Source organism: Falco cherrug, chromosome 1 (genome assembly GCF_023634085.1).
Source record: "Falco cherrug isolate bFalChe1 chromosome 1, bFalChe1.pri, whole genome shotgun sequence".
In the NCBI taxonomy this organism is placed as follows: Eukaryota; Metazoa; Chordata; class Aves; order Falconiformes; family Falconidae; genus Falco; species Falco cherrug.
In genome coordinates, this window is record NC_073697.1 from 48,709,952 (window position 1) to 48,737,449 (window position 27,498).

Here is a 27,498-nt window from a genome sequence, read left to right on the forward strand (position 1 = left end):
ACTTACCTGAACCAAAACTAATGTACTTCCGTTTCTGAAATCCAACTAGGCAGCGACCTGTGTGTTAGCACCTCTACAGGGAGCTGCCCGTTTGGGTTTCAGACCAAGAAGTACATATAGGAGAAGCTGCAGAAATTTCTTGCGTCCTAGTGGAATAAACTCTGGTTTGCCAAGAAGGCGCTGCCTGACTTCTACCACAATTGCCATCAGCAGGATCAGACACGCTCTTCTGTAATCACAGTTTAATGGCTTACAGTTTGTGGGTTGAACTCTGGTAACTGACTGACTAGAGCTGTTATCTCCCTGCAACTGCAAGGGAAAACACCTTTCCCTAAACCTTGGCTAAAGGAAGTTTTATTTGGCATGCATTAGCCCACACTTGCAAAGCTGAAGGCTGTATACACAGGCAGTTAAGCACAGATCACTTGAAGTATAGTCAAACAGGTATGTTAGGATTAACGGAGCTGTGTGAACTCTGTGACAGAAACATCTCTAGGCGAACTTCATTAGACCCACATCTGCACGTTGGAAACCCTTCTACCCTCTTTGGGGTTTGTTATCTTTAGAGATCCCCGTGAAAGGTGAAACAGCTGTGAGAGCTATTATTCAAGCTGATATATAAAGGCTGCAAAAAAAGGTAGAGTGTTTAGGTAGGTGAGATGAACGGATTTGTGAGAGGATCATTAAATTCATGTTCCTGACTCAGCTCTTAGGAGCAGGTGTGCATTAAAAGGAAGGGCGTGAGCGAGATCCTCGAGGCCACTGAAGTCAGCGTTCATAAGGATGTCTTCTAGACTTGTCATTGCTGTCCCCATCAGAGGAAGGACTGGCGTGAGCAGGAGAGAACAGCTTTCTCCTACTAGAGAGAAGTCTTCTCCAAAGGTGTCCTCAGAAGCTCCATTATGTATTTCAGTGGTTTCCAAGAGAGGTAACATTTTATGGATGAGAACAGTTACAGCTTCAGTTGCTTGTGGGGTACTGGGTGCCAGGCTGGTCCTCAGTCTGGAGGAGGCTGATGCTGGAAGACTCTGCCGTCAGTAGAGATGTCAGAAGTGTGAGGGATATCAGAGCCAGGGGCATCGATGCCTGGGGCCTGGCAGACCGGCAGCTTGTTTGGCCAGCAGTTATTCTGGGTTTGGTGACCAGCCAGTCTTTGAGGTAGATAATGAACCTTGACTGGCCTCTGGCTTGAGAGGAATGAGAAGCAGCCGAGTGCTAATGGGGCTTCTCCTCCATCCTGGGGAGGGACAGCTCTCTCGCTGCCGCTGGGCTGCTCTTCCCCTGAAGCTTTGCCGTGCTGTTTTAGCTGTTTTTCCTGACTCGGGGGCCAGGACAAGGGGTTAGTGACTCGCAGCGACTGCACAGATCTGCAGAACGTCAGCAGAGAGAGCAGCACAGCCTGGAGAAGTGGGTTTTTTCCTCCCCTGGCTCTGGGGAGGACTGCAGGCATTATTTGGGGGTAAAAAAGCTTTCCTGGCTTTCAGCTCTGTGTAGGAGAACAGTCACTTTATCAACTGCTTGGCACGTGTGCTTCAGTGAGGCAGAGGAGGCCTGCCGAGTCTCCATAATTAATATCAACTACTTTCTCAGAGGAGGGGATAAAACCCGAGTCCTGGAAACTTAGATTCCCCTCTGGTGCCGAGGGGAGGGGAATAAGGGAGGTATTAGAAAGCATTTCTTTCATTTAACAGATGTTATATAGTACTATGTCACTATATCAATCTGTCAATTACGCTAATAGGAAACAGCATATAGAAAAGTTGAGAGATGCGAATTGTACAGGGAAACAACAGCCCCCCTTCTGCAAGATCCCGGGATTGGGGCTGGGGGCCGTGCATGGCCCCAGCAGACGGTGTGGAGCAGGAGGAGCAGCCACACATATGCCAGGCACATGTGGATGAAAAGGGGAAGGAATAGTCGTGGACCATCACAGGAAGAACTTGTTGCAGCTGGACAGGTTCTCTCCCACCCTGTCCTGTTGTCATGCTTGAAACCGGATTAAAAAAAAAAAATAAATCTTTAAAGCAGAGATCATACGTATCTTTGGGTTTTCTACAGTGTCTGTGTATCATGTCATAGGTTTCAGTGGCGTTAATCAGCATTTTCAGAACCAAGGTGGATTAAAGTCTGGAGGGGAAAAACAAACCTCTACTGGATGATTAAAGGTGCAAAGCAAGCTTGGCTTTGCAGTAGCATGCACTGGTCCCACGTCAGACTCGGCGCTGTAACAAGAGACCAGTGGTGTTTTCCTCTCAGACACTGCATTGCTTCCTTACATTTGTCCTGGAGATCCCCAGGCGCTGACTACAACTGCAGCCAGCCGAGTTTGGTATGGTTTTATTAACACAGCTTCATGGAGCCCAAGGTTAAGTGATGGGAGTTTCAAAACAAAACAATAAATTAATAAAATGAACGTGTCACCAGCTGATCCTTTTCTGACCACCATCTGTCCTCTGATCATGTGATGTCTCCCAGCTGGCCACCCAAGAGACAAACCATACAAGATCATCATCACAACATATGCTGCTATTTACACATTCTTAAAGGTAATAGTTGCTAGGCTGTCATATTAGTAGATAAAAGTAGTTATTTGGAAGCTAGGGGATTTTTTCTTTCTTTTTTTTTTTTTTTTTAGGAAGCTCATGACTCAGCAGGTATATTTCTGACAGAGACACATTAAGGGTTGGATCAATGGAAGTTCCTATGTATAGCATATGTGCTTCTCCCCCCACCCCCTTGTTTTATGGTATTCTGTTGTGCCTTTTGCAATAAACAATAGAATAAATAAAATAGAAAGAAGGCAACACTACTACAAATTTCACTAGTGTACCTTTTAGGAACATTGTGTGTGCTCTTTGCCAACTCCAGGATGCAAACCAAGCTGTGCATTTTTAAACTATTGTTAAGATCAAGGATGTGGTTATGAGAGGACTTACAATGTATAGGATACTTACGCATTAAGGATTGAGGCACAGAACATTTCCTGGGGATTAACGACCGACTGGGTGAGCCTCTGTCCATTAACCCCTGCCTGTCATTAATCTTCAGGAAATGCCCTGCAGTGAGGTCGCTATTGCTGTTACATGCTGAAACAGAAAATAGTAAGAAGAACGGTCCGTGGTTTATTTATTTATATTTTACATAACCCAGTTATAATTGGGACTGTAGGAAATTAACATCTTTCTCTTTAGCACTGCTTGAATTAATGCAGTTCACGCATCTCGCTGTTTTGTGCAAGATTACTGTCAGATTGCACGAGTGTAAGCGGGGGCAGAATTTGGCCCACTGCTTGCGTTGCACAGTGTTTAATATGGTGAATAAGCAGTGCTACTCCGGTCTAACTGCTGGCAGAATTTAGCCCTACATAGAAACCAGCTCAAAATGCTTGTTTTACAGCAAAGCAATTTTTTCACAGTTCTAAGCATCTCGCAGCCTTTTTTTAACTCATTGAATAATCCTTTTAGGTTCCCCATAAAGCAGGTAAAATGCTTCTGCTGCAGTCCTAAGGCAGAACACAGGCTGCATAAATAGCATCTAAATTACTAGGAATACAAAATACACATTCAGTAATACATACCTACAAAGGCAAATTCATACTGACAGGACTGCAGTGTGTGCTTATCAGCAGCAAAACATCTCGAGAAAAAAAAAAAAAGTGGCTTTACACTGAATTTGTATATACATTTCTCTCTCTATTTAAACACTTAAATGCTATTTTGTGCATGTTCTTCAACCCAGATGCAGGCTCCTGTTTAATGAGCCTGCCTGCTTAAACATTTATTAGCTTAGAGATGTACAGTTTTCATAAAGCTGGCTGAAGCTTTTTGCAGAATATCTTTTGCAAAAAAAAAAAAGAAAAAAAGCTTTTTTTTGTGTACATGGCCTCAGTCCTTGCAACCTCCTAGAGAGTCTGTCAAGGCTCAACTTAAAAGCTCGTTCAGGCGACCATGACCCCCTGCTAGCAGATTGTCTGCCTAAAAGGTAAGGGAAAGCTAAAAAAGAAGTAGAAACTTAAAAGTAGCTTCTCAAAGGCTGCATAGATCTTTTTTTTTGTTAAACCTAAAGTGTTTAAAAGCTTTAATATTGATGGCCTGTCAACTTTGTCCTGATTCTTTGGCTTTCAGTTAAAAGGTTTTTGTTGTTGTAGCTTATGCAGTTGCTCTGTTGCTATGGAAACGTGACATCAAAATGACGTTTCTCTGTTTAAAAGCTTTTAACTAAATTCCTGCCTGTCAGATGTAGGCCCCATTTTGTGCACTCAAGCTTCAAGCTGTTGCAAAAAGGTTTCATATGTTCTGTTGTCATTCAAATTCTTTTTCCACATATGCATGTCTTGCACTACAAAAAACCTAAACTAAAAACTCAATCTATATTAAGTGTCCTCTTTTAAAACCCTTTTAGGTCAGTCAGCAATGGCTGCAGCAGAAATTCCCAGTTACATTGTCTCTTCTCAGACTGAGAAACACAGGAGGGCCAGAAACTGGACTGATGCAGAAATGAGAGGTTTAATGCTGGTTTGGGAAGAATTTTTTGATGAGCTGAAACAAACTAAAAGGAATGCCAAAGTTTATGAGAAAATGGCTAACAAACTCTTTGAAATGACTGGAGAAATTCGCCACGGAGAGGAAATAAAGATAAAAATTACAAATATGACATTCCAGTACAGGTAAGCTTCAGTTAATTCTTTTTATTTTAAGAGATTTTAGCAGGGACAACACAGTGACTTTTGCCTTTCAGAAAGAAGTCTCCTAGAGGAAATCTGTCGATAAAAGATTAAAGATTGTTCGTATCGCTTTTAAAATTCTCTCTTGCCAGTGCTGTTACGTCATTGTTAATTTTTCCCCCCATTTCGTGTCAAACTCTGGGACAACTTTGTTTCTTTATAATTAGCTAGCGTTTTTATGGTGCAGAGGGACAGAAACGTATTTAGTGGGGAAAGAGATTTATTTTTATTTTTTTTTCTTCTTCTCTTTGCTGAGGGGACTGATTGTGTTAGCTTGGCAGCAATTCTTGCAGTGAAACTCCTGCAGTTTGAAGTGGCCGGTGAGGATCGGTATGGCGAGGCAAAGTTTTAAAAAAAAAAAAACCAAACAAAAAAACAACAACCAGAAAAATGTTGGGGGTGGGGGGGTGGGGGGATGAAGCTCCTAGATTTCAGACTTGTGAGTTGAAGGGTTACACTTCATGGGGCCAAGAATAATTGAATGTCTTATTATTGAGTGACACACATTGCTATAATTATCAGCAGCAGCAGCAGCAGCGAAAGAACTATTATATCTGCAGAGAGAGAATCAATGTGCACTGTCAATACCGCTCCAAGGGAGTCGGGGGGAGGGCGGAGGTGTCTACAAGGGGATGATAAAGAACAGGCAGTGTCAGTCAGGAGGGGAAGTTGCCTTTCGAAAATGTGAGGCAGTTCGTGCATTTGTTGTTTGCAGGGAAAAAATAATTGTAACTTAGCAGAAATGTTTGCATAGCTTCCCCCCCTCCTTTTTTTTTTTTCTTTCTTTCTTTCTTTTTTTTTTTTTTTATTCTTATCTCTGTGAGGCACAGACTGCCTCGCACTGGAAGCCTGAGTGGTGATTTTAGCTATGTGCTTGTAATGCAAGGAAATCAAATATGTGACTCTTTTATTTAATCTCTCCTCAAAGCTTGTATTAATAATAAAAAAGGTTATTACAGCAGGCAACCATGTTAAAACTGCTCGCTGTTCTGTAAGGCACCCTTACTATATTTAATGCAGAGACCACTCATCAAATAGAAAACTAGGAAAATCCTGTGAACCCCTTAACTTTGAATGTCCTTCTACATTTGTATGATCCATAAGCATAATCTTTAATATCATTTCCCATAATATTAAACTCGATGTTTTCTATTGAGTGCTAATGTCTCCCAAATGTTTTACTAATGCTGCTGTAATCCTTACAATTTTCTTCACCCAGACTGCAGATGAGAAAGCTGGAAGTAAGATAAATTTTTGCCCAGCATCACCCAGCAATTCACACTCGGATGCAGATTTAGAAGTCGGGAGTTGTTAGCTACGAGGCCTTTGCTCAGCCTGCTAAATCTGCAGTCCTCCTGCTGAGGAATACATCTCATGGCACCGAGATTTTACAGGTGTCTAGCAGCACTGCACGATATTTAAGTGTCGTAATTGCCAAGTGGACTAGGTTATTTCTGTCAGCCTTTGTTCTAAATTTTCAGTGTTGTCATCAATCAGACCCTCTCAGTTATTCTAATTAATGTTTTTACGTGGAAGTTGCATCGGGGGAAGGGAAGAAATAAAATCGCTCACATACATGCACTCTGTGTGTGTGAACACGAAGCTTTTTTAAAAAATTCTGTTTCTGTGAACTTCTAAGATTGCTTCTGTTGCATGTTGTCACGCTGCTTTCCTATTTTGCAGTGCATTGCAGCTCCCTGCTTATTGATTGAGATGCTAATTTGGGAGAGTTAGAACACTGCCTTACACTGTCACGGTGCTGTTTCATTTTGTACTCTTGAATATGAAATGCATCTTTCTCATTGTTTGCTCTTGTCCAAAGCACGTCTGTGTGCTTTGCTTTCAAGGCGAGGTGGTAGAGAGAACAGGGACAAACAAAAGCTGTGATTTAGTTTCTAGTTTTCTGGGTACTTTTTGGTGGTGTGTGAGTATAGGAAACGTTGTGATGAAACTGTAAATGACGTGTGTTGCCACTGACTGATGGCTTTGCTGTGAGACAGCTGAGTTTTAATCCACATTTTGGTGCCCTGCGGGATACTTGAGAAAGATGCTTTACCTCGCTGTATTTCTGGGCATCATTGCTGCACTGTCGCAGAAATGGAAAAAGAACATCCCAAGAGTGGGAAAATGCTCTATTTTGAGATAATATTATGTAATTATTATATAGGGTTAGTAAGTGTGACATGGGAGAACGTAGCACCAGTAGCAGGAATGGGGGGTGTTCTGCACCCACGTGGTTATTTCTTCCCACCACTTCAGGATCCTTTATTTTTTAGGAAACTGTTTACAGTGTTGCAAAGGTGCTATAATCTCTAGTCTTACTTTAGTAGTCAGAAATGAACTGGATTAGAATATTTGATCAGATCATACTACTGTTTAGCTGTGTGCCACCATTGCATAAAAGAAAATAACATTTCTGCCCTACAAATTGCTATACATATATATATATATATATATATGTTTGGGGTTTTTTTCTATAAAAGGAAAAGCAGTACTTGAGTATTTCTGCTAGTCCTTTTAATCAAGTTCAGTGTTAAAAGTATCAGTGGCATGTCTTATCTTGGGATGTCTCTTGAAACAGATATTGATGATCTGAAACATTTAAGGATCTAAAATAGAAAGCAATGCACACATTTATAATGGGGTTTTCCAGTTTGAGGATCCCATAGCATTTCAGGATGCAGTTCTATAAGTATTGCTTTGCTTATTTTGCTCAGTGAAAGCCATTACTCTGTGCAGAAGGAGCCACAAGTCAGACAAACATATACATAGGTAGGGGACAAGTGTTTCATAATCAGTAATTATTCCAGTTGCTGCAGCTAATGCAACTATGTGCATGCTTATGGTGGCACAGAACTCAGGACGGGCTCACAGCCCAAGTGTTCACCCTGCTTCTGGGTACGTTTGGATCCTACGTGGATTTTTGTGCTGCCAGAAAAGTTAGTTCAGGTGTAGTTCAGTGCACGTGAGCGTCTGTCACAAAAGCAGTTTCAGGGTGTTTGTTCAGGTGTTAAAATGCCATTATATACATCTATTTTATGTCATTATTTCCTCCTTGAATTCTTTTTTTTTATTTCTGACTGCCCTATATTTCAATGAGGTGACAAGAGAATGAGAAGATGTTTAGAAAACACAATTGGGCTGAGATGTGGAAAGCTTTCTTTATTAAGAGAAATGGAAAAGTTTGTGATTCACTTGGAAAGAAGGGAAAGAAATATAAAGGAATTCTAGAAGTGCATAAAAATATACAGTACTATTTTTCAGAATATAAAGCAGATCTTTCTTTTGCCGTAATACAAGAAGTTATTTATTGGAATTGTGAGGCAAGAAATGTAAAACTAGTTAAAGTCATATAAATTTGTATTACACCATAATAAGCATGTGGAACTCATTACCACTGGAAATCATTGACACCAAGAGAGCTGTAGGTTGTTTTAGTGCTATTATTATTTTTACTAAAGATTAGATTTATTAAATAAAAATACAGACATTGTTTGTCTTCAAATTAGATAGAGTTATAAAAGACAACGGCTTTCAGGATATTACCAGCTGTTGATGGAAAAGTAAGCAAGTGTCTTTATGGGCGAATGTGCCCCCAAAACCTGTCCATCCAAATGATTCTTGAAGTATTTAGCACTGACCTTTGTCAGAAGTGAGGCAGCAGGATGAAGGGTTGATCTGGGAGCAGCTCCTGTATTCCTCTGCATTGCTGTAGTCCAAGTGCATTTGGAAGAAACTGTTCAGGGAAAATTACACCATGACCTGAAGTAATTCTTACTGTAGTCTCAGTATATTAAAAGACCATTTCATCTGCTGTGGAAATTGGCTGGGTGGAAAATTCTGCACAGCACCATAGGTGAAAGGAAAAAATTTTTTGCAGGTGCATTTGAGTAAAACTGTGCTTTTAGGAATTGCTGTAGAATCTGAAATATCTGCTGTGGATAGATCAGCCCCCAGGTTTTTAATGTTCAATTTTAAAGACACCTGTGCAGTAAGCCGCGTGAACCTCCCTATTACATCCGTCTTGGAAGGAGGAAGGGCTGAGTCAAGCCTGCTGGAATTCGAAGTTAAGCTTTCTGACGTGCTGGTCATCAAAAGTTTTGCTGAGATTAGCATGCCAGCTCTTGCAGTTCAGCATCACTTAGAGTATGTGCTGAATTCTTTCTATTGTGTAGGCTACTTGGGGCATTCAGCACATATGAACCTGTAATTAGTCCTAAAAGAAAGCACTGTCCTGTCACTGCTAATACGCTGATTGTAATGTGTAATGCTGCACTGTATCTGTTGTTATAATATTTCCACTGACATAATACACACTGGCTTATGAAAAGGAAGCAGGGTTTGCAAAGCTTGCATGCACAGTGGTCCACAGTTTTGACTGATTCTCTCTGTGTTTAAAAATAAGAACTGTGTGAATGCAAATTTATTATTTTCAAAAACATTACCCTCCCCAAAGACTAGAAAACAGGATGCAGCTGTTGCTTTTTGATTTGAATCACAGTCAATTAATGTTAATGATTGGTAAATTTGAATCAGTCTCATGATTTGAATAAAAGATTAGTCTAATTTTTTATTTTCATGTGTACATGATAGCAATTAAACACTGTTACTTGTGTAATCCATTGCTATATTCTATGATATTAAGGAACTGGAATATTTGACCTCTGCTACAGCAAATGATAAAATATAAGTGCAGCTAAATTACAGCAGAAAGTTTAATTTGAATATTTTACTATCTTTCTCTTTAACTTCAATAATTTATAGCAGATACACAACTTTTTACTGTACTTTCATACATCTTTCTTTGCCTTACCATTGATTGGTTCATGAACAGTTGCTATTTATTATTTATTTTGAAAGCTTTTCTCAGAAACCCCAGGAGATGGATCTTGTATCCATTCCTTAAGGGAAGCAGTAATATCAAATACTGTAATAATAATAAAAAAGCAATAGTGTTTTGAGCACAGACTAAAAAGTCAGGTTACAGATTGCTTGCTTCTTACTGAAAAAAAATGATGATTTTTAAAAAAAACTTTAGAACATAATATTATAATAATTTTATTTTAGAAGGTGGATTAATAGGCACAGAGAATAAAGTCTGAAGAAAGGTCAAAGGCAGCACAAATTACTCAGCTGTTGTCTCAGTCCATTCAGTGGAGAGTTTTGGCAATAGGATCTCAAAGCTCATTACTTTATTCACTATTATTACTTCTCTGCAATAAGACAAGCAACCACCTTTCAGATTAACTGGGTTGACAATGTTTTTCATGCTTCAGATATCTGTCCACTGGAAACTCGACTCTGATCCCTGAGTTTTTGGAGGGAGTTCTCAGTTGCTTCTGCTCTCAGCTGGATTTTAATAGAGCCTCATGAAACACCAACAGGTTTAGGTAAACTCAGCGTGAATTTTGTTTGCAAGCTCTGCTGACTTTCTCACCCCATGTTCTTACCTAATTTTTCTGCCTGGCTTGCTCACGCAGGCAGTGATTTGCCTGGTTTCAAAGTGTTGAATGTTTGGCTCATCTTCCACTCTCATTTCCTGGACTATTGCATCCTAGCCTTACTATTGTCCTGTTTCTTTTTAATATCTTTGTTTTTCATAAAAAAAAAAACCCAAAACAAACATATAAACAACTTTGGATTTTGGATGCAACTAAGACATGTGACGAGTTACAGTAATGACTGCCTGACAGCAGTAAGTTCATCTTTGCTTTAGATTTCAGTTCTGCCAAGGTTATCCTTGCCTTGATGCAGGCAAAAACTCTCAGATGTCTCACTGAATTTTCTGGACTTCTGGCAGTTGTAGAAAAAAACCAGTTAAAAATCAGTGAATCCCAAAACTGGATATTAATATTACAAAGTTAGCTATTTAGTTTGTTTTTAGCAGAAAGCTAAACCATCACCACTATTCCAGCAAATGTTTTCCCTGTTTACCTCCACCTGCAGTGTTCCTAATTCTTTTACAAAGGATTGACACTCCTTTCCCCCTTCTCATCTCTCCATCTGTTTCATCCTTTTTTCTTTGTGTACGAGCCAGACTCCATACAGGTAGATGGTCACTGCTGGTGCTGCTTTTGAACTAACATTCTCCTGCCTACCTCCTGGTAGTGATCCTTTTTAAATTATTTATTTATTTTCATTTTTATTTTAGTCCAGAGCTATGGTAAACAGTCAGAAGTGGAAGAATTAGTATCCTTTCAATGCATTCAGAGCCAGAGAAATACCTGGTTTTATATATATGCAACTCTACAGCTGTGTGGGCAGATAATAAACAACAGCTCTTCCTTCAAAATCATGATAGTTTTGTAAAAAACAGGCCTCTGGGTACACAGCTGAGCTCAAACATAAAAACAAAGGTACTGACCTACTTGGGCAAAATACCTACTCCTGCAGACTTTTCATAGAATCATAGAATGGTTTGGGTTGGCAGGGACCTTTAAAGGTCATCTAGTCCAACCCCCCTGCCATGGGCAGGGATACCTTCCACTAGACCAGGTTGCTCAAAGCCCCATCCAGCCTGGCCTTGAACACCTCCAGGGGTGTGGGGCATCCACGACTTCTCTGGGCAACCTTGTCCAGTGTCTTGCCACCCTCATCATAAAAAATGTCTTCCTTTTATTTAGTCTGAATCTACCCTCTTTTAGTTTAAAACCATTACCTCTTGTTCTATCACAACAGGCCCTGCTAAAAAGTCTGTCCCCATCTTTCTTATAAGCCCCTACGAAATGCTGGAAGGCCACTATAAGGTCTGCCTGCAGCCTTCTCTTCTTCAGGCTGAACAACCCCAACTCTCTCAGCCTTTCCTCACAGGAGAGGTGCTCCAGCCCTCCGATCATCTTGGTGGCCCTCCTTTGGACCCACTCCAAGAGGTCCATGCCTTTCCTGTGCTGAGGGCTCCAGAGCTGGATGCAGCACTCCTGGTGGGGTCTCACCAGAGCAGAGCAGAGGGGCAGAATCACCTCCCTCAACCCACTGGCCAAGCTTCTTTTGATGCAGCTGAGAATATGGTTGTCTTTCTGGGCTGCAAGCACATAAAGCCAGCTCACGTCCAGCTTTTCATCCACCAGTACCCCCAAGTCCTTCTTGCCAGGCCTGCTCTCAATCCCTTCATCCCCCAGCCTGTGTTGATGCGGTGGGTGGCCCTGAGAATTACCACTGGGGATGGGTGATTTGTTGAAAGCAGATGCAAGTAATAAGGCTCATACTTCACTGCCCAGGTCTTTCAGGCTAGTCTGCCTGCAGCAGAGTTAGAGGAAATACCAGTAGTAGGAAAGGACCGACTCAGGACTCATCCTGGAAAGTTTGTGAAGACTGAGGGAGGGAAGAAGAAAGGCCACCTTTAAACCCATCTTCAGGAAAAGCAAGAACAGGAATTAAAAATTGATCAGCTTCCCTTCAGCTCCTGGGATGATCCCAGAGCAAGCCACCTTGGAAGCAATTTCCAGTCACATAAAGGAGAAGGTGGTGACTGGAAATAGCCAAAATGGATTTAGTAAGAGTGAATCACATCTGACTGACCTGCTTGCTTTCTGTGATGACTTGACTAGATCTGTGGATGAGGGTAGAGCAATGTACTTTGTCTAGCTTGACAGTAGAAACCCTTTTGACGTGGTCTCCAAGAACATTCTTGTATCCAGGTTGGGATGGTATACTCCAAATGGATGGGCTACCAGCTGGGTGAAAAACTGGCTGGATCTCTGTGCTCAAAGAGTAGTGGTTAATGGCTCTACCTAGGGGCTCATCCCAAGTGGAGGACTGCAGGGGTTTATACTGGAACATGCCCCATTTAATATCAACAGCCCAGAGGAGGAGATGGTGGAGCGCATGCTCACTGTTTTGCAGATGATGCCAAACTGGGGGGCTGCAGCCTGCACGTGCAAGGGCAGGGCTGCCCTTCAGAGGGACCTAGACAGGCTTGAGGAATGGGCTGACAGGGACCTCATGCATTTCAGCAAGGGTAAATGTGAAGTCCCACCTCTGGGATGGTTGAATCCCCTGCGCTGATAGAGACTGGGGATGGACGGGCTGGGCAGTACCTCTGCTGGTGAGGACTTGGGGATCCTGGCTAATACTAGGCTAAACACAAGTCTGCTCCCAGAGCAGAGTCAGCAGAACACCAGCTCTGAGCTTTTCCTGTCCTTGTTGGCATGATGTTTTGCTGTCTTCAAGGCTCGAAACACGTCCCGTGATGTCTTAATGCAGCTGCTGGACTTTGCACTGGAGTGGCTGAGATGTGGTCACGCATGGCTTTCTGCTGTCTCACCCATGTGGATAACTGGCCGTGGTGAATCTGTTGCAACAAGCAGCTGAGGGTGGGAATCTTTTAAAACCTGCTGCTTGAATATAATGGGGGTTTCAACATGGGCAAACAAATGTGGAATGTAGACTTGGCTAGTAGCTTATAGTGGTTTAATTGATACGTTTTCCATGCAAACAGCCTAAACAACTGAACTATAAATAATACTAAGTGATAGCTGCTGTCAGCCTTGTATTTAGCTATTTTCTATCTGTGCTGGATGGAAATGTACGTATTTGTAGGTTGGGCTAGATATTTCTGACTATGAAATCGCAGCAGTAGGTTGTGAACCATGTATGAAATTAAAATTTTGAATGCATAGAGGGCATAAAAATATGGGTGGCTGTGGAGGTTCTTCTATGCGGGACTATAGTGTGCGTTTCTAAATAGCTGGAAAAGCTCATCAGACCTTGCAAGGATGAGAAAAAAAAAGAAGAATCCTTAAATGGCTTTAAAACCTAAGCAAATCTTTCTGCCGCCTTTGCTCACTGGTGGATTTCCCCTTACCCTAGGCTGTGAGCTGTTTAAAAGGAAGAACTTCAAGTTCTCACTTTTAAGTTTGGCAACATTTTTATCATGTTTACATGTTATTTAATTCTATCCTTTGCAGGACCGGTGTGGGCAGGATGGAGTCTGAGGAGGAAAAACTTGAAAGGCTTCAAGAAAAGGGGGTGGGCCAGGTGTCCAGGAATATTTTTTATCTTTTCTTTCTGCAAATGGAAACCTCTTGCTAGCTGTGAGAATCAGATTTAGCTCAGCTTTTTGCTAGCTTGAATGAAATCTAGTTTATGAAAATGGAGCATTTGTCACTGGTCTTGCCTTTCCTTTTGTGTTCCTTTGCTGCATTTTTATTTAGAGTAACAAGATCCCAGCTGGGAAGGGCAAATTAAAAGAAAATTTGGGGCTCTAGCTGGGCTCTGGAGTTTCTCTGAGATGTATAATTCATCTACACACCTCAGTTTTATATTTCTCAGTAAAAGTAAATAAAATAACAACAGGTATCAAGTGGGACAGCTGTGAGCTTTGTGTTGGGACTGACAGATCTCATAATAAGATGCATGTGAAAGACAAGGTCATGGTTGATAGTCTTTTCACTGTAATGTTTTTGTGCATGCTGTTTATAATGCATTATTAACTGTTTTCATTGGGGTTTTTCTAAATTAATGAAATTCTATACTTCTCCCTACACTGATCTTTGTTCTGTAACAGATGAACAGACATCTACATCTCATGGCTGCTACTAGGGTGTTTACCTAAGCAATTCAGAGCTTTTAGGCAATATTAAGAAAAAGATATGAATTACAGTTATAGCCACTTGTATTCATCATGGAAAATAAATATTCATTCTTCAAATCATGGAAGGACAGTGCTGCCCATAGTTTAGTAAAGGCTGTGGTGTGTTGCCTGCTCTGGTTGTTAGAGACTGCTGTTGGGTTGGTTAGTCTGGCACAATGTAAGGGGAAGAAAAATTATTCTACAACCAACATAGTACTGTTTCCATTAGAAACTGTAATGTTCTTCATTTGTATTAAATTTCATTTGGGGTTTACATGCAACTTTCAGTCACAGGTCAAAACTGGGAAAAGAAACCGATGGGTTTCGTTGGAGATTAAAAGAAAAAGGTATCTAACTTTATTCTCATTAAAAGCATTTGGTTTGACTCCTAAATGAGACTAGAACAAATGTTTTGAGACAGAATGTCTGTACGAAAAATACTTTGATAGGAAAACAAGCTTTAATGTTGTATGCCTTTTCTTACAGGAAATTAAAATGTATGACTGACAGTGAAACTGTTGCACCTGACTGGCCTTACTACAAAACCATTGATAGGATCTTATCCAAAGTGACAGACCACAGCGATGTGAAAATGCATGAAAATCAGCAACCAGGTCCTTCTACATCACAGACGGAGGCCTCGCAGTCTCCATCAGCTAAGTCTACACCTCTGTATTTGCCATATAACCAGTTTACATACGAAGGAAGGGAAGAGTGCTTTGAAGATGAACATTCAGAGAGCTCTTCAAGCTTACTTTCTTACAAGCTCAGGTAACATCTGTTTCCCCCCCTTTCTTGTATTTCACAGAATGAGCCAGATCTGCTACGTAAAGAGGACATCCTAGCACATTTTTGTCTAACAGCTGTTGTACCTTTTCTGTAAATCACACAGACGATCTGTTCTCCAGTCTCAGCCATTTCGCTGAATTAGGGCATTTTCTTTATTCCTTTATGAGAGACTGGAAGAAGAGTAGGAGGACAGGGCAAAAAGTTATAGAATATTGCCAAGACTCAGCATGCATATCACAACTCACATGAGGTTGAGTGTTTATAACAAGAGTACAGGCATGTTCAAGAGAGTCCTGCAGTGCAATCAGAGATATAACATACTGCTTAGATGGTTTTTGGCTCGCTCTGGTTTTGCTTTTGGTATGATTATGAAAGTTCTCTAGATTCAGCTGTTATTAAAATGGTGAAAAGATGCAAACTGAATGTTTCTGTGAATGCTGAAATGCTACTCGTGCAGTTTAAAAGTAGATTGCAACATTTTAAATACCATTGAGAATTTTTCAAAGTAAAAGCTAGTTTAAGAATGCAAACACGTGTTTCCTTTTTTGATAAGATTGGAGTTCTCCAGAAAGCAGCGTTTTAACAAAAGGCAGGGTTGTACACTTGATACAAATTTCAGACTTTACTGGTCTCATTTTTCATCCAGAGTGGTATGAAATAAGAGTTGGTTACAGTTTTCTGGCAGGAAAAAAGTTGATCCTAGAGATCCTTATCATGAGTCTGTCAGGCTTTAACTATAACAGTAAAATTATCTGTCAGTCATGCAACTGAGAAGGTGTTGAGCTGGAAGAAGAACGAACCTAACAAGTTTGGATTATTGTTTCCAGGCCTTCTCCTGGATGAATAAAACTAGAGTAAATTCATTCAGTCGTTCAAACAAATAGCCCTTGAATAGCTGATTATTTTTTAAAACTTTTTTTTTTTTTCCTGGCAACTGAATATATATATATTAGCGTGTATAATTCTTGAACTGTAGCAACCTTTTTGTTTGCAAGCAACAAATTTTTCATCCTAGTTCGTTGTAAGTAGCTGATATCCCTGACACACAATCTTGCTTGATTTTAGTATTTGCAAACTCCAAGATCATGTTTCTCATGTGATAACTTTTTTCTCAATTCCCAATTTGATTTCCAATGTTATTATTTAATATTTAATTAGAAGGTCACTTTTCCATAAACCTGGGGTTATAGTTTATGCACTAGACTATTTGGTAGCATCAAGCTTTTTACAAATGCCAGATGTTAAGTTTCTTCAGCTTAGGGACAACTCTAGGAAAACATAGATTTTTTTGTACCGTAGGTGACTGGTACAGGAGAACAGAGGTCACCACACCAGGTTTCATTACAGAGTGTAGACAAGCCATCACAGAACTCAAGCTAATCAACCATAAATGCTTATCTGTTGTGCTTACAGTTTGCGTGTGGACTGCCACTTTCATGTAGATGCTTTCATTTGTGAAATGGAAATTGTGAAATGAAAGTGGACTTCAGCCACTCCAACTGAATTATTTCCACAGTGGTAAGATCTCGAAAAGTTAGGCTATAATGCATTTTAGCCAGCTTCAGGTTCAGTGTTTTTTGTTTTTTTTTTTTTTTTTTTTTTTTTACTTTGTCCAAGGTAATTACCTAACCTGTTTTAGTAAAAAATAACTTTACTTGGCCAATTTAGAAACTGAAGATCATTTAAATCTAGCCTTTAGTGGCATACGTTGGCTTTCAACCGGCTGCAAGTTTGTGTGGCAGGTGATGATGCTTTGTCCTTGCAGTAGGTCAGGTTGCTGTGCTGCTGATGCCTGCGAAGGATGGCTGTGCAACAGGGTTTGGGAGCTGGAGGGAAGGGTAGGTCAGCTGTCTGTGTGGTAGGACCTCCATAATTTGTTGCTTCCTTCCTTCACAGTCTCTACTATAAATTAATTTTGTACAATATAATACTGTTCATATAATTTAACAGCAAAATATGTACATATTCATAAGTTTAAATACAGTTCTGATGTATTTAAAAAAAGGAAAAATTGAGGAGTAGATACCACTTTCAAGAGTAGTATAAAATTTCAGGTGAGCATCATGATCAGAATAAAAGTTAGAAGGCAATGGGGCACATATCTGGAAGGAGGAAAACTGGTATCCAAATGGTCATGTAGGGGGTTTTGAAAAGCTTGTACAGCTTTGACATGCTTAGTTTAGCGTGATGAATGAGGGCAAGAGTAGGGAACCCTTTCTTGGCCAGAAGGAAATACAGCACTTGCTAATGATATCAGATGGGTTAAAATCACTTAGAGCTGCCACAGTAAGACGAGGAAGCTAATTCTGTTAAGGTTACTAATGGAAAATCATGAGCTGAGAAGCAATTTTCAGCTTAAGCAATTAGTGTGTCATCCTGTATTTGATAAACACTTTGAAATAGCCAACAAGAAAGAAAAGAATTAGCATACAAAATCTGGGTCCATCCTGTCTTTTTTGTAAATGCCCTTGCTTCTAAATGGTACACAGTTGATCTAACAGATTCAAAAAAGTAACTGAAGACAATCTTGGGATTAGAAGTTAAAAGAATGTTTGAAGTCCTCAGTTCTCTCTCAATTTTTGTACTTCATGGCTATGCAAAACAATTATTTTGAAACATATTTTGAAAAATATACACACATCTATATGTAAAATATAGATGCATTTTACAACTGTATATTTTACAATTATTTTTCTATGAAGAGGACTATACACAGGCAAAGTAAGCTTATGCTATGGCGTTTTTTTCTTCAGTAATAAAAATCATAATGTTAAGGCACCAATGGATAGTGAAAAATCCTCAAACAGTACTTTTGTATGTCAGCTTTTAAACTTCTGAAAACTTTACTGTTACTCCCTTAAATTCTCAGACACAGCTTTTGAGTGTCAGCTTTGTATTTTCCACAGTGTACTTGAACATAGCAGGAGGCTATCTGGCTATATAAATTACAATTTAAGGAAAGATTATTGAATTTAGTGTTTAGCTTTCACAATAGAGAAAAATGTCAAGATTTATACTTTAATCAATAAATATGTACTCAAGTTAAAAATAGTCAAAACTGTGTTTCTTTGCATTTTATTTGAAATTCATTGGAATTGGGGACCTTCTTAGAAAAACCAAATTTTGCTAGTTAGTGATGGTACAATTAACATGGGATAAAATTAATTTTTTGTTGCAATTTGCAGATGAGGAAAACATTTGGAATCCCTACTTCCCTTTAATAAGGCACCTACTATTTATTTAGTATTGTTCTAACACTGCTCTTGGACTTGAACAAAGCTTGTATTGTACTGCAACATCCATAAAACATCTGACAATAATAGAATTACTCTATTATGTTCAGATAATATAATGCAGTGTGGTGGAGTCTTGTACTGCAGCTTAAACTTTTAAAATCAAAATTCTTGACACCACTATAAATGATTTTTTATCTAATAGGAAACATTGGTTTTTCATCCTGTGGACTAATTTATAGTCTTTATTTTCATTTATAAGTATTGATATATCATAATGATACAGACTGTGAATGTGGTTCAGACTTCACCTGTTCTGCCATTTTTATCATACTGAAAATGGGGGTGAAAGAGTTACTTCCATAGATTAATACACCGTAATAAAACCACCATGTCATCTAGTCTGACTTCTTGTTAAATACCATCCATGTATTTGAATTCAGTTATTCTGGTGTGGAGCCCAGATACGTTATGGAGCGGGGGTTCTGTGAGACATGCCTCCTCTCAGCAGTGGGCTACTGCTCACTCAGGAGCCCCATGCCTCTGTTAATATCCACTTCTTTGTTTCTATGATTCATTTGACTTTTGATAATTTCTTACTAGATATCCAGTCTAGATCTGGTATATTTTGAAGATGGAGAATTCATTCTTCCCTACAGGGATCTGTTCCAGTGATTAATGCCTTGCTTAAACCAGTGCTTGTTTTTAATGTCATTATAGTGAATTAAGCTTTCAGATGTTACTTCTATTTATCTTTCTTTTTGCTATATTGGAGACCTTTTCAGGTTTTTTTTTCACTTTTTGCCTCAAGGTAGTTGTATACCATGATCATACTATCTTTGGTATTCTTAAATGTTTAAATGTAGGTCAAATAATTTGGTACAGACGGTTTACACATGGACAAAGAATAAGAATTGGTAACATGAATTAACCAAGATATGAATCATTTAATAGAAGTGCATTAAAACTTGGTGAGGATGCTAATTCAGGAATAAGAGTTTTGGCAAAGCTTTTAATCTTTCTAAAATTATGCCATGACTATTTAAAATCTGAATGGGCAGCATCTACAAAGAAGTTTCAGCTTCAGGCTATGCGCATTATGTAGTGCATCTTAACTCTTTATGCAGACTTGTCATCATAGCAAGATGCTTTGCCTAGGCTTCAAGCCATTTATGTGGTTTTTTTCTACACTTTACTTCAAGGATGAGCCTCATTAATTCCTGAATGCATTTGAATGAGCCTAGTTTACCAGAAGATCCAGGTTGCCTGATCCTCAGTCCTCAAACTCTGAAGATCTTTGTGCCGTCTCTAATATTAATATTACTTATTTCCAGATCGTTGTCAATTACTTTCCATAAAGATGTGGGTTATGGAGGTCTACTCAGATCTGTACATAGCTAAAAAACACACACAAGCCAGAAACATCTGTTAGCTGTTGGAAGTCATAAATTCCAGAAACTGATGGTACTGGAGACCCATTCTCCATGAAGTAGTCAGAAAGCAAGAATTGTTTTCATGGTTTTGAGGAGGTAATACATTTTGGTGGACGGATTACTCTTGTATTAAACTCCTGCTTCATTAATTATTCATGCACATCCCTGAAATGAGCCTTATTGGGTGAGTGTAGGCAATCAATCAAAATACTTTTAATTGAACAGTGAATTAAATTGGTCTTAGATAGGGAGACAACAAATGCATTTGAGACTTGCCTAATATCTTCCCTAATTGTATCTGGAGAATTTGCTTTGTTCCCCTTGGTCCCCAATACACACTGTCTTTTCTACTCGTCCTAGATGAGATAGAACATTTTCTTTCCCTTGGTTTGCTTCCTTTGAATCCTGCCTGTCTGTTTTAGAGCATAGTGTGGAAACAGCTTTGCAAGGTTCTGCTTGGAAGACGGTCCCAATGCCAGAGCTCTTCATACTTTGTGTGATCAGTGGAATACGAGTGCTAATGCTTTTTAGAGGCTCCCTGCCATAGACGACAGAGGTCCAAAAGTATCAGCAGGTTGTATTTGAGGTCCTGGATTTCTTAGACTCCTCTTTCCTCCAGATCTCAAAATCTACCTTCAGAGACTAAGCTTGGAAAAGAGTGGAGATGCTTTTTTGGCAAAGGCTGTGGATGCTGTTAGGATCTGTTGCACCCCTAATGTCACAGAGGTGTTGGCCTCACAGGAATGCAACATGTAGAATCAGCAACAGGAACCAATGGGTGTTTGGTGTTCACTACAGCAAATGTGATCATTTCTTATTCTTGTGCCTATAGATTGCCAGACTAGATATACTCCTAGCTGGAACTATTTGAGGATACTCGTGCTGGTTGGTTACTCAGTGCTGAAACCCATTGCTTCCCTCTTGACTTTCTGTTATAAAAAGTTATTGACAATGGAGAGGTCTCTCAGGTGTACTACCTAGGAGACTTAGAACTTCTTAAGAAAGATGGCTTAATATCTGAGGAAACACTTCAGTATTCAAATAACTCCTTCAGGCATCACTGGACATTTTACATCATTTCATGTTGCTGAGGGTTCTTTACTTGTAAATTAGATTCTTTAGATCCTTCCTTTGTAGACCCCTTCTCAAGAGCTCTCCTTCAAGAGCTATTCTGCAAGAAGAGAGGATGGTCAGTTCCAGGTCCTCACTATGAACTGGTGAGTGATCTTAAAACCCTTTCATTGATAGTCACTATGGGTGGAGGAAAAAGGAAATTGGGAACACCACCAAAGGTAGGGGTGTCTGAAATGGGTATTTGTTTTCAATGAAGGCTGTCTAATTACCAAGTCATGTTTAATTGTAAACAAACATAGAGAGTACTTAGGAGACCTTGAAGAATCCTTGTGCCCTGGCTTTTGGGGGATTTCTCTGTGCTGAAACCTGGTTTTGAGCAAGCACTTGTCAGTGAGCACTTTCTCAGTTATTAGCAGATCGCAGATACTGCTGATACAGTTCCCCAACTAGCTGCCATCACCACCAGACATTTTGCCTCTCTTTCCTCTCTGGAGCTACAAAGACTGTTATTATCTTGGACATATGATTATGTCTTACAGGTTTCTGATAGGCCACTGTTGTTTATCTAAAAAACTGATAAAAGCCTGTACAGACTCTAGGAAAACACTTCAAAGACTTTTTTTCTTCTCTTAAAAATAAGGCTTATTTTAAATCTTTCAATCCAAGCCACTCCATCTCCTTTTTTCATGGCTTTTTTTTTTTTTTTTTTCGTGGTTAAAATAAATAGTAGCCACAATTGCCAAGAAAGTCATGCAATACTCAGGGCAGCTCAGTACCATTGACATGCTTCAGATTTTCTCTCATTCCTTATTAAGGACCATTCTCACTAGTGTTTACTTTGACAAGACACAAGCCCTCTTGTGGCTCTAGGAACCAATTCTTACTTGTTTCAGACAAGAGCTCTTACATAGCTACTTTCTAGTTCTGTATAGGGATGAGGATAGAGATCCATTAGTTTTCAATATTTAAATCCTCTGTGAAGACAAGTTTAAATCCAAAAGGTCACTTTGGCTAAAATAATACCATAGTTTCTGAAAGTTTCTTGCTTTGTCTACCAGAAAGGATGCATTCTTCGTCAATGTGAGTGCACTGATGGGTACCTTGGAATAACAGATTCAGTGTTGTCCTTAGATTGCTGTAGGCTTTTCCCACTTGCTTGACCCCTTTGAGAACCACATTTGAAATCATTCTGGCCCTTAGATCAATGGGGGAAAACAGACTTTGCTGTCAGCCAAGATCCATTCTTGGAGAATTGTCTGGCTGTGATAATCTCAGTGATCACCTGCAAGCTTGACGCACAGTTTGAGCAGAGCAGCATGTATTTATTTTACACACATTTATTTGATGGGCAAAATCAAATATGATATATAGAATCTGCAAAAATGAGGTTATTTTGTATATCTCCCAAAGTTTTGTTTAGCATAAAGATGATGACTTCTTTCCCTTAGCATCATCATAGCAGTGTAATGGTAATAAAGCCCTTTGAATTGTACAAGTAACTTTAAATTCTTGGATAGTCTGAAAGCCAGTAGTTCTTGTTCACCATGTTAGTCTACGTTTATAAAGGAAGACTCTTGTTCTTTCTTACCTGTATACAGGGGTACAGCACATTCAAGTGGCTAAACAGTACTCAAACAGTTTCCCTCAAGACCAATTCTATTTTTTTTTTCTCTTAGGTTTTAACAGCATTTAATCTAACCCACTTGTTTCTTTTCATAGACCTCACCCTTTTGGGGTCATTGCACTCTTAAATGTCAAGGGGCTTGTGTCTTTTTGTGGTATTTGCATTAAGCCTTTCAGGTGCTTTCAGGTGCTTAGGATTGTTTATTTCTTTTGCTGAGAGATGTGAATGTCACAGTCGCAGTTGCACAAAGACTGTGTCAAGTAGGATAAGAACATGAATGAAATTTTGATACAAATCTGCCACAGCTGAGTGACCTCCCCCCCCACTCCCCTTCTTCACCTTAATAAAAACACATTCCACTAGAGTTCAAGTTATCCTTATTCAAGGATGTTGACTTGGCATACCACTCACAACTCTGCTATGTCATTATTGCATTTCACTTAGAAAGGATACTGTGTTTGGCAGAACACGACAGAGATTGATGTTTGTGTAAAGGGACTTCAAGACCCATCATCAGTTAACTTTGATGTGGGGATCTCCAGTCTGGAGTTATAAAAAGTGTGAACGAACACGTGGACTATCACTTTAAGTCAGAAAAGTAGTTATCCACCTGTAACTGGAGGCTTTTAAGGTGTGTAGTACACTTACATGTTTGCCTTCTACTTGCCTTTCTTCCAGCTTCACAATTCAGCATGCTGCTTAGATTGCAGGTTAAAAGAAACAGATCTGTGTGTACCTGTTCTGACTTGTATGCGGTGTAGGCTGGTTTTGAATTAATGTGTTGCACTGTCAGCCCAAGTTAGGTCAGCGGAGTGAACCATTCACCTTGAGAACACTGTCTATTGCTAAGTTTATCTCTCTCTTCCAAAACAGAAACTCAGAATGATGCAGCATAGAGGAAAGTCTTAAAATATTACCCAAATCGCATATGGCAGTTCTACATTCATTTCAGATGAGGATGTGCAATTTGATACGTGCTTGTCTATCATTTATACCCTGAGAAATCTGAGATACATTCTGCTAGAGGAACATCAACATGACTGGATACATAGACAGACTTGGATTTGGCAATCTGGTGTTCTGCAAGGACCACAAATACTCTTTTTGAATTTCAGAATAACTTTTTTTTTTAATCCAAGTAACAATTAATTACTATATTTAATACAGAGTCTTGCCTTAACATTATGGTGAAAACAAAACTATAGGCAGAGGGTTATAGTGTGCTTGAAATGTCTGTTAAAAAGTTAGGAGTTTGAAGCAAAGAATGGTGGTTTTTTTTTGGTTAGGTATCCTACTTGATAAAATTTGTCATTAGACTAAATATGAGAAGAAGGTACCTATAGTATCTTGTGTTTGTGACAAATACATTTAATTTAAAAAAATTAAAGTGCAACTGGAAAATGCCTCTAAAAGCAGATATGAATCATAGAATCATTTAGGTTGGAAAAGACCTTTAAGATCATTGAGTCCAAGTGTTAACCCAGCACTGCCAAGTCTACCACTATACCATGTCCCTAAGTGCCACATCTATGATCTTTTAAGTACCTCCAGGGATGGTGACTACACCACCTCCCTGGGCAGTTGTTCCAATTTTGACAGCCTGCTGGCCACGCTGTTTCTGATACCAGCCAGGACGCTGTCGGCCTTCTTGGCAACCTGGGCACGCTGCCAGCTCATGTTCAGCTGGCTGTCAGCCAGCACCCCCGGGCCCTTTCCCCCCAGGCAGCTTCCCAGCTGCTCTGCCCCCAGCCTGCAGCGCTGTGTGGGGCTGGTGTGACCCAAGGGCAGGACCCAGCATTGGGCCTTGTTGAACCTCATACAACTGGCCTTGGCCCATCAATCCAGCCTGTCCAGCTCCCTCTGCAGAGCCTCGTGCCTTCCAGCAGATCAACACTACCCCACAACTTGGTGCCATCTGCAAACTGACTGAGGGTGCACTCAATCCCCTTGTCCAGATCATTGATAATGACATTAGACAGGACTGGCCCCGGCGCTGGGCCCTGGGGAACACCCCCTGTGACCGGCCACCAGTGGGAGGTAAATCCCATTCACCACCGTGCTTTGGGCCCAGCCATCTGGACAGGTTTTTACCCAGTGCAGAGCAAACCCATCCAAAGCACGAGAAGCTAGTTTCTCCAGGAGATGCTCTGGGAGATGGTGTCAAAGGCTTTACTAAGGTCCAGGTACACAACATCCGCAGCCTTTCCCTCATCCACTAAGAGAAGGGGGCATCTTGTAAACTGTATCCTGCTAAACTTTTATGTTGTTTATAATGTTTTGTGATGGAATATATAAATAAGTGGTCAGTGCAACTGCTGTGTCTCAGTGCAAGGGCAAATTCTGAGACTAGTATTCTGTAGTGGGACCAGCCTTACTGATGTGAAGCTTTAGAAAACAAACTGTGGCTTACCACCGCACAGAACAGTGCAGCACTTTCTCTAGATGGAATGGTTAGTGCAGCTTTAAAACTGGAGTTTAAAGGGCCAGATAAGGAAAATGTCTCTTCCAATACAGTTTACAAATTCAATATGTAAGAAAAGTCAAGATTAAAAAAAAAAAAAACAAAAACAAAAAAATCCCAAGATGCCTGGTATTGTGCAGGGAAAATTCTTTCTAAAAGGAATGTGATTTAAAAACTTTTTTTTAACATTCTGTAACACTACGCACAAATACAGTAAATACTTATGTTTTGACATGAACTTGAGAGGGAATTTATTGGAGAACACAGACGGGTTTAAAAATAGGACTATGTTGTAACTTGGCTAAGAATGTAGTATAGAGTTTTAGTTTCTAACATAGCTTTTAAAATAAATATGAGTTTAATTGGTATCAAATATTCACATTTCAGAGCTGAAGAAAGACCAGTTAAGAAAAGAAAAATGCAAAACTGCAGCTTCCAAAAGAAGAAGCTAAAATTAATGGAGGCCATGTTGGAAGAACAAAAGAAGTTGAGCAGAGCTATGGAAGAAACCTGTAGAGAAGTACGCAGGATTTTGGATCAGCAGAACATCATTCAAGTTCAAAGCTTACAGTTACAGGAGAGAATGATGAATCTACTGGAGAAAATGATCTCCAAATCTAATGTGTAGTTTCCTTTGTGAATGCCTCTGAGATGACTATTGATAATATAGATATCCCTTTATTGCACACCACATGTGTGTCTGTTGCCCTATTCCCAGGTTTTCCATGGAAATTAAAACCCTAGTGTAATCTTAGTTAAGCAAAGAGAACAGATAATGGAGGGTGAGAGCTATCCAGTATGATAAAATTAGTGCAATATATGCCTAAGTTGAATTATTTTTATACGGAAAGGTTAAGGGATGAATAGCTCTGGGAACTTCAGTACTATTAATGCCTAGGTCAGGTATTGTTTTACAAACAGTGGTGTTGTGTATCGCTTCGCATCAAGGACTATAGCTTGACCTGTTGTAGGGGAACAAAATAGTGCATTTCTAAGCATGGTAATTGCATCTTGACTTTGCTGATGATTAAACCCTGTTTTGAAACATACGCCATGATTGTACAAGTGACCTATGGTTCTTGTGGAGATACATAATTTTTAACTCCATGCCTGATATGAATAGTACTCTAAAAGTATTAGGGTAAAAATAGTCTATTCAAATACACTTTTGATATAAAAAGACACCCCCCCCCCCCAACCACCTCACTATATACTGAATACTAAAATGTATAGAAGATACTTGAAGTTGCTTTTGATATTAAATGTTTAATTTTTTTCATTATTAACTGGAATCTGTTGACTTAAAGAACAACCAGCAATGAAAACTCCCATTTATTCTCTATCACAAAAGAAAAATATTGTACTGTGTGTATATACATATATATATATAATCTATCAAATGAAATAAAGAAAAAGAAGAAATTTATTATTGCTGAGCAGATAGTATGCTTTGGACAGTGAAAAATTCTGGGAGAGGTAAACATGGTCAAAGTTTTTTAATTCTTAATTGCAGTGTAAAGATATCCTGTACTGATGTGTGAAATATAGAGATGGAAGTAATGAAGAACATTCAAAACCTCTATGGTAGTATTTCATAGATTCATAGAACGGTTGGGGTTGGAAGGGACCTTCAAGATCATCTAGTTCCAACCCCCCTGCCACGGGCAGGGACACCTTCCACTAGACCAGGTTGCTCCAAGCCCCATCCAGCCTGGCCTTGAACACTTCCGGGGATGGGGCATCCACAGCTTCTCCGGGCAATCTGTTCCAGTGCCTCACCACCCTCATGGTAAATAATTTCTTCCTTATATCTAATATAAATCTACCCTCTTTCAGTTTAAAGCCATTCCCCCTTGTCCTATCACTACATGCACTTGTAAACAGTCTCTCTCCAGCTTTCTTGTAGGCATCCTTCAGGTACTGGAAGGCCACAATAAAGGCTCCTTGGAGCCAGGCTGAACAACCCCAACTCTCTCAGCCTTTCCTCACAGGAGAGGTGCTCCAGCCCTCTGATCATCTTGGTGGCCCTCCTTGGGACTCACTCGAGGAGGTCCATGTCTTTCCTGTGCTGAGGGCTCCAGAGCTGGATGCAGCACTCCAGGTGGGGTCTCACCAGAGCAAAGCAGAGGGGCAGAATCACCTCCCTTGACCCGCTGGCCACACTTGCTTTGATGTGGCCCGGGATACAGTTGGTTTTCTGGGCTGCAGGCACACATTGCCAGGTCATGTTGAGCTTTTTGTCCACCAACACACCCAAGTCCTTCTCTTCAGGATTTCTCTCAACCCATTCTCCACCCTGCTCATATTTGTGCTTGGGATTGCCTCAACCCATCTTTGCTGAACTTCACGAGGTTCACACGTGCTCACCTCTCAAGCCTGTCGAAGTCCCTCTGGATGGCATCCCTTCCCTCCAGCGGGTTGACTGCACCACTCAGCTTGGTGTCGTTGGCAAACTTTCTTATCTGCTGGTGGCACAGCTTCGGTGTGCAATTAATGCTTTAAGGCGTGGTCTGTAAGGCCGATCAACATCGATACACCACAAGAGGGAGCCGGAGGCATAAAGGATTGTATTTAAGTCGGTAAAGTAAGT

At 40.1% G+C, this 27,498-nt stretch overlaps 1 protein-coding gene across 1 annotated transcript; it reads left to right on the forward strand.

Annotated features, from left to right (window-relative positions):
• Positions 1 to 4,237: 4,237 nt before the first annotated feature.
• MSANTD1 (Myb/SANT DNA binding domain containing 1) lies at positions 4,238 to 26,330 on the forward strand. The gene is made up of 4 exons (XM_027815539.2): positions 4,238 to 4,283; positions 4,402 to 4,666; positions 14,781 to 15,065; positions 25,296 to 26,330. The coding sequence occupies exons 2-4, from the start codon at positions 4,413 to 4,415 to the stop codon at positions 25,534 to 25,536; spliced, it is 780 nt and encodes a 259-aa protein (XP_027671340.1). The 5' UTR covers positions 4,238 to 4,283; positions 4,402 to 4,412; the 3' UTR covers positions 25,537 to 26,330.
• Positions 26,331 to 27,498: the final 1,168 nt, after the last annotated feature.

Bases quoted from the DNA above. Each gene is read 5' to 3' on its own strand.
- MSANTD1 (XM_027815539.2), top strand. From the start codon at position 4,413: ATGGCTGCAGCAGAAATTCCCAGTTACATTGTCTCTTCTCAGACTGAG. The intron at 4,667-14,780 runs GTAAGCTTCAGT...CTTTTCTTACAG, and splicing joins AATATGACATTCCAGTACAG to GAAATTAAAATGTATGACTG. The intron at 15,066-25,295 runs GTAACATCTGTT...TTCACATTTCAG, and splicing joins TTACTTTCTTACAAGCTCAG to AGCTGAAGAAAGACCAGTTA.